At 37.2% G+C, this 18,613-nt stretch overlaps 1 protein-coding gene across 8 annotated transcripts in view; it reads right to left on the reverse strand.

Annotated features, from left to right (window-relative positions):
• The window catches only part of BCAS1 (brain enriched myelin associated protein 1), a 268,834-nt gene that overhangs the window by 83,995 nt on the left and 166,226 nt on the right, over positions 1-18,613 (reverse strand). For all 8 annotated transcript variants that reach the window (XM_053694190.1, XM_053694403.1, XM_053694261.1 and 5 more), the window contains exon 6: positions 15,588-15,650. In XM_053694190.1, coding sequence (XP_053550165.1) covers positions 15,588-15,650 — 63 coding nt within the window. The remainder of the gene's footprint in view (positions 1-15,587; positions 15,651-18,613) is intronic.

An 18,613-nucleotide genomic window follows, 5' to 3' on the forward strand; every position in this document is an offset into this window, starting at 1 on the left:
TACAAGTTGAAAGTAAAGCGAACGATTTATGCTAGAATGATTACCGCAACCTCACAGCTTTGGTTAACTGTTTCGCAAAACTAAAAAGTGTCACAAGACACATAAAAAATACATTACAAATATAGTTACACTCATAATAACACCATCTAATAATTATTCAAAACTAATATTGCACACAAAAGTTATAGAGGCTCAAATATACAGTATAAGATCTTAGGTGTTAAAAAAAGGCAGGCAAAGGGCTTTAATATAGAGATACATACATAAACATGTCTAAATATGTATATATATATATATATATATATATATGTATATATACACACATATGTATTGCTGTATTTATATCTGTATATATGTATATTATTATACAGACATATACACATATAAATACTGTATATATATATATATATATATATATATATATATATATATATATATATATACACATATATAGACATACATAGAAGTGCATTGGAGCCCTTTGCTGTCAAGTAGATGAAAACAGGTATAGCATATTAATGCAATATTAATGCACTATTCATATTTAATAAATTAACCATGTTTTTTACTGTAAATATTTCACATTACAATGTTCTGCACATAGGGAAATATATTCTAAGTATTTCTAAATAGATATTCCTATATATATATATAACTGTATATATCTATACCTATATATAATCATGTACCGCAATACCATCATATATATGTAGAAATATGTATTTATGTGTACATAGAACATATTCTGCTATGTGCAGAACATTGGAATGTGAAATATTCATATTTTTATGTTGTGTTAGTGCATTTTAAGAATATGTGCTTGAGTTAGCCCGCAAGTAGGGTGTTCATTTTTTCCCCACTTTCCTTTCTCCATTGACTTCTATAGGGGAATAAGTTATTGCACACAATATTCTAACTTAGGCTTATTGCGTGCATGGGTTTAGCGAGAGTGCGATAACTTTTTGCTTTTAACTTGTAATACGAGCTCAACCCGACGCTCGCTTCTAGTACAATTATCACGCAATCGAAAGAGCTAAATAGCGCTCCACTCATAATCTGGCCCATAGTGCTCAATACACTCTTGCGAGCCTACCTCAGTATAGGGTTCTACATGGATTTCCAAAAAACACCCCATTTCTTTCATGTAATTGGCAAGAGTCCATGAGCTAGTGACGTATGGGATATACATTCCTACCAAGAGGGGCAAAGTTTCCCAAACCTCAAAATGCCTATAAATACACCCCCCACCACACCCACAATTCAGTTTTACAAACTTTGCCTCCTATGGAGGTGGTGAAGTAAGTTTGTGCTAGATTTCTACGTTGATATACGCTTCGCAGCATGCTGAAGCCCGGTTTTCCTCTCAGAGTGCAGTGAATGACAGAGGGATGTGAAGGGACTATTGCCTATTGAATGCTATGGTCATCCTATCGGGGATCTATTTCATAGGTTCTCTGTTATCGGTCGTAGAGATTCTTCTACCTCCCTTTTCAAATCGACGATATACTCTTATATACCATTACCTCTGCTGATTCTCGTTTCAGTACTGGTTTGGCAAACTACTATATGTAGATGAGTGTCTTTTGGTAAGTATGTCTTATTTTATTTATGACACTCTCAGCTATGGTTTGGCACTTTATATGTAAAGTTCTAAATATATGTTTTATTCTTATATTTGCCATGATTCAGGTTAATCAGTATATTTCCTTCTTACAGACTGTCAGTTTCATTTTTGGGAAATGCATATGAATAAATATTTTCCTTACCTGAAAGATTTTCAAATTGACTTTTCTTTCTAAATTGCGGGCTGTTAGGCTTGCGGGTGCAAAAAATGCTAGAATTTATTGCGTCATTTTTGTTGCAAGACTTTTTTGGCACGAAAATTAAGTTTGTTGACATTAATAACGCCATTTCCGGCGTCATAGTTGACGCTGAGAGTTTTCACGTAGTTGTGTCATCTATGACGCTCGTGTTTGTTGCAGACGTTTTTGGCGCCAAAAAATGTGTCAATTGTGGGCGTCATACTTGGCGCCAGTTTTCTTGACATTATTTAAGTCTTTGTTTCTTTTTGCTTCTGGTTTCCAGAGGCTTTTTTCTGTTTGCATTTTTTCCCATTCCTGAAACTGTCATTTAAGGAATTTGATCATTTTGCTTTATATGTTGTTTTTTCTATTACATATTGCAAGATGTCGCAATCTGACCCTGTATCAGAATCTACTTCTGGAAAGCTGCTGCCTGATGTCGGTTCTACCAAAGCTAAGTGTATGTGTTGTAAACTTGTGGTAACTGTTCCTCTGGCTGTAGTTTGTGTTAGTTGTCATGATAAACTTTCAAAAGCAGACAATATTTCAATTAGTAGTAGTCCATTGCCTGTTGTTGTTCCTTCAACATCTAATGTTCAGGATATTCCTGTTAATGTAAGAGAATTTGTTTCTAATTCTATTCAGAAGGCCCTGTCTGTTATACCACCTTCTAATAAACGTAAAAGGTCTTTTAAAACTTCTCATAAATTAGATGAATTTTTAAATGACCGCCAACATTCTGATTTATCTATCTCTGATGAGGATCTATCTGGTTCAGAAAATTCTGCCTCAGATATTGACACTGACAAATCTTCACATTTATTTAAGATGGAGTTTATTTGTTCTTTACTTAAAGAGATGTTGATTGCATTACATATGGAGGAGTCTAGTCCTCTTGATATTAAAACCAGTAAACGTTTTTAAACCTCATGTAGTTATTCCAGAGGTTTTTCCAGTTCCTGATGCTATTTCAGATGTAATTTCTAGGGAATGGAATAGTTTGGGTACTTTATTTACTCCTTCTTTAAGGTTTAAGAGACTGTACCCTTTTCCGGCTGATAGATTGGAGTTTTGGGAAAAAATCCCCAAAGTTGATGGGGCTATCTCTACACTTGCTAAACGTACTACTATTCCTACGGCAGATAGTACTTCTTTTAAAGATCCTTTAGATAGGAAGCTTGAATCTTTTATAAGGAAGGCTTATTTATGTTCAGGTAATCTTCTTAGGCCTGCTATTTCTTTGGCTGATGTTGCTGCAGCTTCAACTTTTTGGTTGGAGGCTTTAACGCAACAGGTACCAGATCATAATGTGTATAGAATTGTTAAGCTTCTTCAACATGCTTATAATTTCATTTGTGATGCCATTTTTTATATGATTAGAATTGATGTCAGGTATATGTCTTTAGCTATTTTAGCTAGAAGAGCTTTATGGCTTAAATCTTGGAATGCAGATATGACTTCTAAGTCAACGTTGCTATCTCTTTCTTTCCAAGGTAATAAATTATTTGGTTCTCAGTTGGATTCTATAATTTCAACTGTCACTGGGGGAAGGGAGCTTTTTTGCCTCAGGATAAAAAATCTAAAGGTAAATTTAGGGCTGCTAACCGTTTTTGTTCCTTTCATCAGAATAAGGAACAGAAGTCTGACCCTTCCCCTAAAGGAACGGCTTCCAATTGGAAGCCTTCTCCAGTCCGGAATAAATCCAAGCCTTTTAGAAAATCAAAACCAGCCCCCAAGTCCGCATGAAGGTGCGGCCCTCATTCCAGCACAGCTGGTAGGGGGCAGGCTATGATTTTTCAAAGATGTTTGGATCAATTCAGTCCAAAATCATTGGATTCAGAACATTGTTTCTCAAGGGTACAGAATAGGTTTCAAGGTAAGACCGCCTGTGAGAAGGTTCTTTCTCTCACGCATTCCAGTGAACCCAGTAAAGGCTCAGGATTTCCTGAAGTGTGTTTCAAACCAGGAGTCTTCTGGGGTAATTCTGCCAGTTCCATATCTGGAACGGGGTCTGGGCTTTTATTCAAATCTGTTCATTGTACCAAAGAAAGAGAATTCTTTCAGACCAGTTCTGGATCTCAAAATTTTGAATCGTTATGTAAGAGTACCAACATTCAAGATGGTGACTATAAGGACTATTCTGCCTTTTGTTCTGCAAGGGCATTATATGTCCACAATAGATTTACTGGATGCTTATCTTCATATTCCAATTCATCCAGATCACTATCAGTTCCTGAGATTCTCTTTTCTAGACAAGCATTACCAATTTGTTGCTCTTCCTTTTGGCCTTACAACAGCTCCAAGGATCTTCTCAAAGGTTCTCTCGGTGCCCTTCTCTCTGTAATCAGAGAGCGGGGTATTGCGGTGTTTCCTTATTTGGACGATATCTTGGTACTTGCTCAGTCTTTACATTCTGCAGAATCTCACACAAATCAACTTGTGTTGTTTCTTCAAGAACAGGGTTGGAGGATCAATTTACCAAAAAGTTCCTTGATTCCTCAGACAAGGGTAACCTTTAGATTCAGTATCCAGGGGGTTTGGAAATCTCAAGAGGCGAGATTACCAATCAATATTTTGGAACTCTGTGCAATTTTCAGAGCTCTTCAGTTCTGGCCTCTTCTGAAGAGAGAATCGTTTATTTGTTTTCAGACATGGCAATGTCGCGACCGTGGTGTATGTCAATCATCAAGGTGGGACTCACAGTCCTCAGGCTATGAAAGAAGTATCTCGGACACTTGCATGGGCATTATCCAGCTCCTGTCTAATCTCTGCGGTTCATATCCCAGGTATAGACAATTGGGAAGCGGATTATCTCAGTCGCCAGACTTTACATCGGGGAGAATGGTCTCTTCACCCAGATGTGTTTCTTCCGATTGTTCAGATATGGGGGCTTCCAGAAATAGATCTGATGGCTTCTCATCTAAACAGGAAACTTCCCAGGTATCTGTCCAGATCCAGGGATCCTCAGGCGGAAGCAGTGGATGCGTTGTCACTTCCTTGGAATTATCAACCTGCTTATGTCTTTCCGCCTCTAGTTCGTCTTCCAAGAGTGATTTCCAAAATCATAATTCGTTCGTTTGTACTGCTGGTGGCTCCAGCATGGCCACACAGGTTTTGGTATGCTGATCTTGTTCGGATGTCCAGTCGCCAACCTTGGCCACTTCCGTTAAGGTCAGACCTTCTATCTCAAGGTCCGTTTTTCCATCAGGATCTCAAATCATTAAATTTGAAGGTATGGAGATTGAACGCTTAGTGCTTAGTCATAGAGGTTTCTCTGACTCAGTTATCAATACTATGTTGCAGGCTCGTAAATCTGTGTCTAGAAAGATTTATTACTGAGTTTGGAAGACTTACATTTTATGGTGTTCCTCTCATAAGTTCTCTTGGCATTCTTTTAGAATTCCTAGAATTTTACAGTTTCTTCAGGATGGTTTGGATAAGGGTTTGTCTGCAAGTTACTTGAAAGCACAAATCTCTGCACTTTCTGTTCCGTTTCACAGAAAAATTGCTAATCTTCCTGACATTCGTTGTTTTGTACAGGCTTTGGTTTGTATCAAGCCTGCCATTAAGTCAATCTCTCCTCCTTGGAGTCTTAATTTGGTTTTGAGAGCTTTACAGGCTCCTCCGTTTGAGCCTATGCATTTTCTGGAAATTAAGTTACTTTCTTGGAAAGTATTGTTTCTTTTGGCTATCTCTTCTGCTAGAAGAGTTTCTGAATTATCTGCTCTTTCTTGTGAGTCTCCTTTTCTGATTTTTCATCAGGATAAGGCGGTTTTGCGGACTTCATTTAAATTTTTACCTAAGGTTGTGAATTCCAACAACATTAGTAGAGAAATTGTTGTCCCTTCGTTGTGTCCTAATCCTAAGAATTCTTTGGAAAAATCTTTGCATTCTTTGGATGTGGTAAGAGCTTTGAAATATTATGTTGAAGCTACTAAAGATTTCAGAAAGACTTCTAGTCTATTTGTTATCTTTTCTGGTCCTAAGAAAGGTCAGAAAGCTTCTGCTATTTCTTTGGCTTCTTGGTTAAAACTTTTGATTCATCAGGCTTATGTGGAGTCGGGTAAATCGCCGCCTCAGAGGATTACAGCTCATTCTACTAGGTCAGTTTCTACTTCCTGGGCTTTTAAGAATGAAGCTTCTGTTGATCAGATTTGCAAAGCAGCAACTTGGTCTTCTTTGCATACTTTTACTAAATTCTACCATTTTGATGTTTTTTCTTCTTCAGAAGCAGTTTTTGGTAGAAAAGTTCTTCAGGCAGCTGTTTCAGTTTGATTCTTCTGCTTATAATTTCAGTTTTTTTTCATTATAAGCTTAAAACTTTTTGATTCGGGTTGTGGATTCTTTTTTCAGCGGAATTGGCTGTCTTTATTTGTATCCCTCCTTCTCTAGTGACTCTTGCGTGGAGTTCCACATCTTGGGTATTTGCTATCCCATACGTCACTAGCTCATGGACTCTTGCCAATTACATGAAAGAAAACATAATTTATGTAAGAACTTACCTGATAAATTAATTTCTTTCATATTGGCAAGAGTCCATGAGGCCCACCCATTTTGTGGTGGTTATGATTTTTTTGTATAAAGCACAATTATTCCAATTCCTTGTTGATGCTTTCGCTCCTTTCTTATCACCTCACTTCTTGGCTATTTGTTAAACTGAATTGTGGGTGTGGTGAGAGGTTTATTTATAGGCATTTTGAGGTTTGGGAAACTTTGCCCCTCCTGGTAGGAATGTATATCCCATACGTCACTAGCTCATGGACTCTTGCCAATATGAAAGAAATGAATTTATCAGGTAAGTTCTTACATAAATTATGTTATCACCATAAGCACAAATTATTGAGGATTTTAGATTTATTAGATCATAATAGTACAAAACACAGTTTCAAACCTCTATTTAATGCAATCAATTATAATTAACCTTTTTTTAAATACTTTTTATAATATAAAATACTTTTTATAATAGTAACCAAAATATCTTAAAATTTTACTTTTTTTAGGCCATCATAGGTGGAGTTGGTGGCTGTCCTCCATAAAAATACCGGACAATCTGTAGGTGACTAGGGACCATAGTCTGTGTGGTCACACAATGCCCCCCATAAAGCTCTGGCTTAGACCCTACTCTTGATTCTACATGTATATTTTTGTACAAATAGGCAATCATTTCATCCCTTGGCTGCCAGAAACATACAATCATTAAAGGGACACTGAACCCAATTTTTTTCTTTTGTGATTCAGATAGAGCATGCAATGTTAAGCAACTTTCTAATTTACTCCTATTATACATTTTTATATGTTCTCTTGCTATCTTTATTTGAAAAAGAAGGCATCTACACTTTTTTTTTTGGTTCAGAACTCTGGACAGCACTTTTTTATTAGTGAAGGAATTTATCCACCAATCAGCAAGGACAACACAGGTTGTCCACTAAAAATGGGCCGGCATCTAAACTTACATTCTTGCATTTCAAATAAAGATACCAAGAGAATGAAGAAAATTTGATAATAATAGTAAATGAGTAAGTTGCTTAAAATGTCATGCTCTATCTGAATCACAAAAGAAGAAAATTGGGTTCAGTGTCCCTTTAATTATACTTTGTTGGTTGCCAGCAACACATGTAAAAAGTAGAGATGTGATCCGGAGCAGGACCAGCAACCGCGGAGCCATGGAGCGTGGAGGATCCTCTTCGTATGATCGTCGCCGTACACTGAATAGTGAATTCAAGGTACACATTTCAATATGGCGTCCCTTGCATTCCTATTGGCTGATTTAATTCTTCAAATTCAAATCACCCAATTGGATGATAGCTACTGAAATCCTATTAGCTGATTTGAAATATACGCGCCGCATTTATATGCGGCGCCGTATATGTGATACCGAAACCGTATATGTAATCTTGCCCATGGACTTTAAAAAAAAAAAGAAGAAGATTTTACTTGAATGTCCGGTTGAATACTGGACACCTGGCAACCCTAATCATAAGACATCATTAATATTTTAAGAAATATGTTTGTTTCTCCTTTAACTAGTTTTACAGCTGTCTTAACAAACAGGTATAGAACTAAGAAACTTGGGATGCTCTTACTATAACTCTATTATAAAGTTTTTGCCTAATTATGATATTGAAATTAAATATTTTAAGGTCCCACTAGAGGTCACTGTGATTTGTTTTTTTAAAAAGTATTTTCATGAAATTATAATTATAATTGGATTTTTTAAATAAGGCTTTAAAGGATTATGCACATATGTATGTGCTACTCATGTAAACCCAAAATGTTGCTGTGTTTTGAACACTACATAGCAACATAAACATTTCTCAAGATAAAATGTGTGTTTCTAAAAAAAAGAATTTAAGGGCCTCACCGTACCGACGAGACTTCTTAGAATATCTCAACTGAGCGGCAAGGTTTTGAATATGAGGCCCTAGATGTTTAGTAAAGCTATAACCTTGAACTATTTGGTATTGTGGAGCTATTTGATACATGGTTATGGTTCTCCATGTGATCTAGTAAGAAATTAGCTCTTTTAGTGCTGTGCTTTATTATGATATGAAGGAAAGGAACAAAGTTAATCAAATAATACCAAGAGATAGAGGTAAATGTGAAAACATGTTAGTTTGAATTTTTTTTTATTGTTTCATGGAAATTTAATTTTTATTTCATAGTTCATTTAATTGATTACTAATTAAGATATTGTCTATGTCTTTCTTTTCACTATGTTTTCAATGCAAGCATTTATTGTATGATAACAGGATGGCTGTGGCCATGGTATGATGAAAGCTAAGCTTAGTGTGCCCATGCTACACTGTATTTAAAAAAAATTTTTTTTTATAAAAACATGTTTCAATCAGAAGTACTGTTTCATTCCAAGAGATTAATGCTAATTTGCATGCTGCACTGTTTTCTAGTTAGGATATACACTCCACACACATCTGTGAAGGAGTAAAGTGCCAATGAGCATGTGTTGAACGCACTTTCAGACAATTAATAAGCATGTTTCTCTAATAGGGTTATCTGTGGATCCCCTTCTATGTCAATAAAATAATGTGGAAAGCAAGACAGCAAAATGGAGCAGTCCCATGAGTCCCGGGTAACATGGTGAATATGCATGCATGGCCAGTTTCTTTTGCAATGTGTTCTTCCTCTGAAAGTCTATCCTGCACAATACAGTTATTCACTGCCTTTAACCCATTAACCCCTTGCTGAGCTGTTTTTCAGTTTTAGATGATGATCACATTTAAGCCCTACTTTAGAACATTTTTCAGTGAAAATCCCACACTTATTATTTATGTTATTTTTTTGAGCAGACCCATCACACTGTACCATTATTTTATGTATATATATCCTGACATGTAAGAAGTCTACATCAAAATTTATAAACATTTATATTTTCATTAACATTTTTTTTTTTTTTTAAAGTTTTTATTGAGGGTCCAACAAATACAATAGCAAAATTCGGTTTGCTCAGTGAAACAAAAAATATAGGTTACAACAAAGATATGTGATAACATACATAATATTATACATTACAATTTGGTTCAAGGATCAAGGTAAAAAAATAACTCACATGTAAAATGCTTGGAGAGCAAACACAAGACCTCCCTCTTTTTTTACCTCAAGGGAGCTGAGGCCACTTTTGGACCCCAATGAATTTAAACTGTCAATCAGAGGATTTTTGAGTGGTATAGGCCACCAATGGGCCTATACTTAACGCTTTCCTTCGCATGTCAACCAGGACCATGGGTAGGTCCAGGAAACTGATACAAGAGTGGAAGGAGGTCACAGAATTTAACAAGATATGGACTACTAGCAGTTAATATGGTGATAACTTATACAGTGCCAGAGAAACAACTAAAAGAAAAGTGCAAGAACTGTGGGCAATGTATTAAAGCTCATGGCTGCTAACAATGTAATACCCGCCAAGAAGCTAGTGAAACAGAAACCATGAGGACTGTGGCTGTAAAAATTTCTTGTTAACATCATGCTTTGCTTACAGCAAAGCATGATGAATTTAAACTGTCAATCAGAGGATTTTTGAGTGGTATAGGCCACCAATGGGCCTATACTTAACGCTTTCCTTCGCACGTCAACCAGGACCATGGGTAGGTCCAGGAAACTGATACAAGAGTGGAAGGAGGTCACAGAATTTAACAAGATATGGACTACTAGCAGTTAATATGGTGATAACTTATACAGTGCCAGAGAAACAACTAAAAGAAAAGTGCAAGAACTGTGGGCAATGTATTAAAGCTCATGGCTGCTAACAATGTAATACCCGCCAAGAAGCTAGTGAAACAGAAACCATGAGGACTGTGGCTGTAAAAATTTCTTGTTAACATCATGCTTTGCTTACAGCTAAAGTCATTTAACGTCAGCCACAGTCCCTGCAATCTGAACAATTACAATGGGGTTTCATGTAGGCTAACAGTCATATTGGAGTCATGTGTTCAGTCATGCAAGCAATAAAAACAGTTACGAGTAGGCACAATAGATCTATCCTTATTAGGGCTTGGAGAGCCATCATTACATTAATATGAGGACAAACTTTAATAAAGGCTCTACGAACTGGGCAGAGGCTACAAAACTCTGCCAACAAAATAGATGTGGAGGATAAACAAGCTATCCCTTACCACACAGTGGGGGGGGGGGGATGGAAGGCTAGTGATAAGGTCCCCTTAATCAGACAAAGTGCCCAGCCTGATCCCATGGGTAAATTTTATAAGCGCTCTTAATGGTTATACCAAGATTATGGGGATAAACATCTGCAGACATTGAAACACAGAATAATAGTCATAATATAAAGCTTGGCTTAACTAAATAATAATAAGCTTATTGTACAGGCTAATAGTTATGATATAGTTAATATGCAAAAATGGAATCTTTATCCCTTATCTAATGTGTGAATAGCTCTTCTTAGAGTCTGTTGGCTAACAATGCGTCACAATGCTGCTAAAATATCTCTTCACACCACCAACTAGCACTTTAGGCAATAAGAATAGGTGCTGACCCTAGCAAGTCAGTGAGAGCAACAGTCTATACAACAGTCTATATATGAGGAGTACATAGCCTTCTACAGTGAATTCATAATACAAAACAGGAACAAATATTAGTACAGCACATCATATAAGCAATTAAGCAATGACAACCATTATCTTAGAGTCTTCATAATGTGTTATGACTGTTAAGGGTAAATTAAGTGGAGATTTTAGAAAGTGGGATCTCTCACTACTTCCAATCCTACCCTGATGCTATTAAATAAGCTGAACATACATATATAATGCATACAATATCTAGGATAAAACATATAATCACACACAAACAATGGTATGATACATTAAAGGTATTTAAACAGATACATACTTAGGAGCTATCATAATACGGTATTTATATTGTAAATCTTAAAAGGAGACATCCAGCAAGGAAAACAGGTAGTGATACTACTCAAAGTCCATTCTTAAAGTCTCTGGGAGATAAATTATCTACTAACAGAAAGTACCTGGGAAGTTAAGGGTGGCAAAATATAAGCAAACCCAATGGTGACTATAGGAAAATAACGTATGGAGCATTGCAAACAGAATAACAAAAATGCTGGAACTGTGTAATAATGTTTTTCTCTACAGCTCGCCTTATTTTGGGGGGTGTTGAGATTATCCCACCCCCACTGAATCCAATGGAAGTGGGCCGTGTATGGACTCCTGGAGCAGAACTGACCCATCGACAAGCTGTAGGGCTGCAGAGTGAAGAAGGTGTACAAGATCACGGTACTTGATGTTTGCTATTGTGCTGAAACCGACCAGGCTCATGGTAACATCATGCCGTGCCTCTATCGGGAGCGTTATTAGGTCTGCCACCAGAAGACCGCAAGGACCCAGATCTCGCTGGCAAAGGCCAGCTGCACCCCTCCCTAGAGCTCCCGGCCAGACACAACGAGTCGGGTGCGAGCCAGTCATCCGGCACATAACCGCTAGCGGCAAAGCAGTGCTGCGCTCTGGTAAGTTATCTAGATGTGTCAATCCAATTAAACAGGGGGCCCGCATGACAAGGCCGCCCTCCTCTGGGGTTAGAACTTCTTGTATAGCCCCTTCCACAGCCTTTCCCCCCCGAAGGCACGCACGCTCTCCATAGAAGTCGCGAGCAGCAGCCGCATCTCCCAGGTCAGAGGGGTATGAGGAATGATTGCTGCTCGCATGGGCTGGGGCAATTTTTAAAGGGTAGGTTATCTTCGGCAGAAGGTATCAGGTGGAAGTCTCCTGGTGAACAGTCATATGCGGATCCAGAGCCGCATCAATTCCTGCACAAGAGCTGGCAGTACCGTCTTCCTCAGGTCGGTGTGCAGCTATAGAAATAAGACGGCTCAGTCTATTTGTGATGTGGCGATCATACTGTTTAAAGAGGGCTAAGATAGCCATGTGGGAATCCTCCATGTTTGAACCTCCTCGTGGTTAGGCCGTAACAGCTCTCTCCGTCAGTGGGGTATGTAAAATTTCCCGGATCTTCTCCAAATCTTTCGAGCAGGCTTTTAGGCAGGGGTTCAAAGTACATCTGTCCCTTATTATGAGCTTTCAGGTCAAAAAGAACCCCCAAAATCTATATAGAAGCCGGGAGCTACTCCATTATGCGACTAGTTGCTTTGGCAGTTAACTCCGCCCCCCTTTTCATTAACATTTTAATAAACAAGGACGTAAAAAAGTTGTGTGCATTTTTTTCCACTTCTAAACAATATAATTAAAAGAAGGAGGTATACTCATGTAAATAAGGGCCTTTCAGTATAGTTATTTAACTTTGATGTGCACATAAAGGGGATTACACAAGCCTCTTCTCAAATGTTCTACTACGCCCAGTCACTTAAACCCAAACACTGCTTTAGTAAATCAAGCTAAAAGAATAACTTAGGAATTAGAGAGTTTGGAGAGGCTAGAAATCCAGATGAGGCCTTTAGTGAATCTATCACACTCTCAGAAAATACAAAACTGAGTCCCTCTTCATAAAAAGGGTAGTAGGGAAGATACTGCTAAGTATAGGCCAGTCAGTTTGACCTCAATTTCAGGGAAATTAATGGAAACTCTTTTAAAGGAAAAACTTGTATCTTTCATTCAGACAAACAACTTAGAAGACAAAGGACAGCATGGTTTCACTGCTGGAAGATCATGCCTGACTAATCTAATTGATTTCTTTGACCATATAACTAAAATAATAGACCAGGGAGGAGCCGTAGATGTTGCATATCTAGACTTTTCGACAGAGCTAAACTAAGAACTTCTAAGTAAGTTTTTAAACAGTTTTATACTGGATTTTTATATCAGTATCTGTGCATCTTATTCTTTATAGTAGTGTCTATTACATGCAGTTATATAAAAATGAGTGTATACTGTCCCTTTAAAGATAGACGACAGAGGATTTCAATTAATGGAGTACATTCAAATGAGGCATCAGTTACTAGTGGTGTTCCCCAAGGGTCAGTTCTTGGGCCTGTTTTGTTTAACATGTTCATAAGTGATATTGGAAGTGGGCTTAAGGGGAAGGTTTGCTTGTTTGCTGATGATACAAAAATTTGTTACAGGGTAGATGTTCCAGGAGGAGTTGATCAAATGAACTGTGATATTAATAAACTAGAGGACTGGTCAAATAAATGGGATCTGAAATTTAATATTACCAAGAGCAAAATTATGCATATAGGATCCAAAAACCCAAAGGCCAATTATGGTCTCAATGGTACATTACTGACTGTAATTAAAGAAGAAAGGGATTTGGGAATTATTATTTCAGATGATTTAAAATTTGGTACACAATGTCGCAGTGCAGCCAGCAAGGCCAGTCAAATGCTTGGCTGCATTGGAAGAGGTTTTAGTAGCAGAAATAGCAAGGTTCTTATGCCACTTTACAGATCATTAGTTAGACCAAATATGGAATACTGTGTACAGTTCTGGAGACCATATCTTTAGAAAGATATAAATAATGGTCTAAAATATAAAACGTACAAAGAAAGACTCTATAATCTAAATATGTATAGTTTAGAGGATAGAAGGGAAAGAGGTGACATGATAGAAACCTTCAAATATATGAAGGGACTTAATAAAATAGAAGCTGAAAGCATTTTTCACCAAAAAATAAATGCCAAAACAAGGGGTCACAATCTAAAGTTAGAGGGTAGCAGATTCAGGAGAAATTTAAGGAAGCATTTTTACAGAAAGGGTGGTAGATTCATGGAATGAACTTCCATTTGAGGTGGTAAATACAAAGACTGTAAAGGAATTTAAAAATGCCTGGGACATGCATAAGGCTATCCTAAGGAAAAAGTAACATGTAATATGGGTAGACTTGATGGGCCATTTTGGTTCTTATCTACCGTCAAATTCTATGTTTCTATGTTTCTATCTGCATAAAATGATTCTGGTTATACAATAATCATTAATACAGACTTGATGCCGCTGGTGTATTGGGTAGTAGATTCAGGAGTAATTTGCGGAAGTACTTCTTTACATAAAGGGTAGTTGACTCATGGAATAAACTTCCATTACAGGTGGTAAGGACAAACACTGGGAGTGCCTGGAATAAGTATAATGCTATCAAACAATATGTTAAAGGGACATTCCAGCTAAAATTAGAATCCACATTGATTCATTTCAGTTCTGAATAGAAGCATTTTTGTAATATAAATGTATTAGCAAAAATGCTTCTGATAAAAGCTGTAGCTGTTTCAAAAGTATATTGTAGTATGCACCATGCACCAGAGAGCCTAAGGTGCTTGTATCATCTGGTAATGACTCAATTTGTTAATTGCTGACATGTTACAAGCCTCACTGATGCTCTGGGCAGCTGCAGTATTTAAATACTGGCGCACTGATAATATCTAGCTATGCTTCACATGCAAGTGCACAGAAAAATGTTAATACTAAATAAAAGAAATAACTTTTACTGGAAGCATTTTGCCAACACAATATTGTGCAAATATGTTTTTTTTTTTCAAAAAGGTAATTCATCTATGTGCATTTACATTTTGACCGGAATATAAAAAGTTGTGAACCACTCATATAGCTGGTAGAGAATTTTGACTTTCTATATTTCTTTAGCTCTTTTTCTCACCATATTTTTGAGCTTAAAAAATAAACAATAATTATCTTCATTTGTGTGAAAATTATTTTTAAACAGACGACTGTACTTACTTTGCAGTTGCTTTTAAAACAAATACTTTTCCTGGGCTTGGCTTGCTTGCTTAACTTATGGGAAAATAAATAATAGTTCACCAGCAGGATATGCAAATTACTCATTATGAGAGGTATTTTTTCTTCTTGGTTAATATGGCCTCTCTAAACAGTGTCTCTAGCAAAGATTTAGTCCCTGCACAATTGACTGATACTGAACTCATATCAAATATCCATTATGTCTTAGGCATTGGCTTATAGACATAAAAACACAGACTGGTATCAAGTAAGACCACACAAAACAACATATTTGATTGTTATTCCTTGAATATGATTGATGCTTTATAATGTATTATTTTCTATTTGTAAAGTTGCTTTAAACCAATACTGGTGTATTTCATACAGGGTGAGGAATATAACAAGTTCATAAAACTCAATATCATTTGAATTAAAAAATCATTTGTTCTATATTGTTAAAAGACCATCAAACTACGACCATATGGAAGTTGAAACATATATATTAATGTCAACAGATAGATCAGTGCTAATAGTATAATAATTTTCTTACAATATTTTTTGTCACTTTGGATTTTTGTTTTTTTTATGCAGATTGTAGCCATATGGAATATTATTAAAATGTTCCTACCGTCTCATCAACATCATTTTTTGGCTCCTCTTCGGTTTTAGTTACAGGCTTGTTCGGAGAGACCTTAATAAATTAGAAAAAAATACAAATATATTTATATATGAAAAATCATAATATTAGCATATAAAATGCAGTAACAATTTTCATTTCTCTGAAATGTGTCAGTTTTGAGGACGCTTTAAGTGAGTGTTTTTTGAGTTATTCAGTGAGGAAACAATGTAAAGACAGGGAAATGACTACCCTGACCTACAGCAATAATATGCTGTACCAATCTTTATGAAATTTAAATTTGAGATAGTTTTGTTTTCTAGTTTTCCTTTTGTGAATAAATGAGTGATAGTTGCTGAGATCTAAAGGAACAAACATTTTCTTTCTTGATTCGGATAGAGAATAACATTTTAAACAACTTTACATTTTACTTCTATTTTCTAATTTTCTTCATTCTCGTGGTATCCTTTGTTGAAGAAGCAACAAGACACTCCTGGGAGCTAGCCGAATGCATTGGGTGAGCCATTAACATGAGGCATATATGTGCAACAAACGATCAGCAACTCCTGAGCCTACCTAGTTATCCCTTTTTTAACAAAGGACACCAAGAGAACTAAAGAAATTAGATAACAGAAGCAAACTGGAAACTTGTTTAAAACAACATACTCTATATGAATCAGTAAAGGAAAAAAAATGGGTTTCATATCCCTTTAAATATTTTGATCATGTTCAGTAGCAGTATATAGCTTAAAAAATGAATCATACATAGTGCATGCCCAAATCAGTACATCATATAAACTTAAACATGCACACATACACACACGCACATGCACACATACACACACACACACATGCACACATGCACACACACACACATGCGCACATGCACACACACATGCATTCACACACACACACATACACACACATACACACATGCACACACACACACACATGCACACACACACACACACACACACATGCATTCACACACACATGCATTCACACACACATACACACATGCATTCACACACACATAAACACATGCACACATGCACATTCACACACACATACACACATGCACACATGCACATGCACAGATGCATTCATACACACATATACACACATACACATACACATTTATACACATACATTTATACACACATGCATTCACACACATATACACATACACACATGCATTTAAAACACACATGCATTCACACACACATACACACATGCACATGCACACACACACAGATGCATTCACACACACATATGCACATGCACATGCACACATGCATTCATACACACATGCATTCACACACACATGCACACATGCATTCATACACACATGCATTCATACACACATGCATTCACAGACACATGCACATGCACATATGCATTCATACACACATGCATTCACACACACATACATACATGCACATGCACACACACAGAGATGCATTCACACACACATACACATATGCACATGCACACATGCATTCACACACACATGCATTCACACACATACACACATGCACATGCACACATGCATTCATACACACATGCATTCACACACACATGCACATGCACACATGCATTCACACACACATGCACACATGCATTCACACACACATACACACACACATGAACACCTGCACACATACACACACACATGCACACATACATTCACACACACATGCACACATGCATTCACGCACACATGCACACACACACGCACACATGCATTCATACACACATGCATTCACACACATATAAACACACATACACACATGCACACATGCATTCATACACACATGCATTCACACACATATAAACACACATACGTACATGCACATATGCATTCATACACACATGCATTCACACACATATAAACACACATACGTACATGCACACATGCATTCATACACACATGCATTCACACACACACATACACACATGCACATGCACACATGCATTCATACACATATGCATTCACAAACATATACACACACATACGCACACACACATACGCACACACACATACGCACATGCACATATGCATTCACACACATATACACACACATATGCACATGCATTCACACACATATACACACATGCATTCACACACATACACATACACATACACACATGCATTCATACACACATGCATTCACACACACATGCACATGCACACACATGCACATGCACACATGCATTCACACACACACATACACCCACACATGCACACACACATGTACACACACATGAACACATGCACACATGCATTCACACACACACACACACACATGCATTCACACACATATACATACACACACACACATGCATTCACACACACACACATATACATACACACACACATACACACATGCATACACACTCATATATACAGACACACACACATGCATTCACACACACACATACACACACACATGCACACATACACACACACACACATGCCCACATGCATTCACACACACACACACACATGCACACATGCATTCATACACACATGCATTCATACCCACATGCATTCACACACATATACACACACGCACATACACACATGCACACATGCATTCATACACACATGCATTCACACACATACACACATGCATTCACACACACATGCATTCACACACACATACACATGCATGCAAACATACACACACACATGCACACATGCACACATGCATACACACACACATGCATTCACACACACATGCATTCACACACACATGCATTCACACACACATACACATGCATGCACACATACACACACACATATACACACACGCACATACACACATACACACATGCATTCATACACACATGCATTCACACACATACACACATGCATTCACACACACATGCATACACACACACATACACATGCATGCACACAAACACACACACATGCACACATGCACACATGCATACACACACACACATACACCCACACATGCACACACACATGTACACACACATGAACACATGCACACATACACACACACACATGC

The sequence above is a fragment of the Bombina bombina genome, chromosome 1, assembly GCF_027579735.1.
Source record: "Bombina bombina isolate aBomBom1 chromosome 1, aBomBom1.pri, whole genome shotgun sequence".
Classification (NCBI taxonomy): Eukaryota; Metazoa; Chordata; class Amphibia; order Anura; family Bombinatoridae; genus Bombina; species Bombina bombina.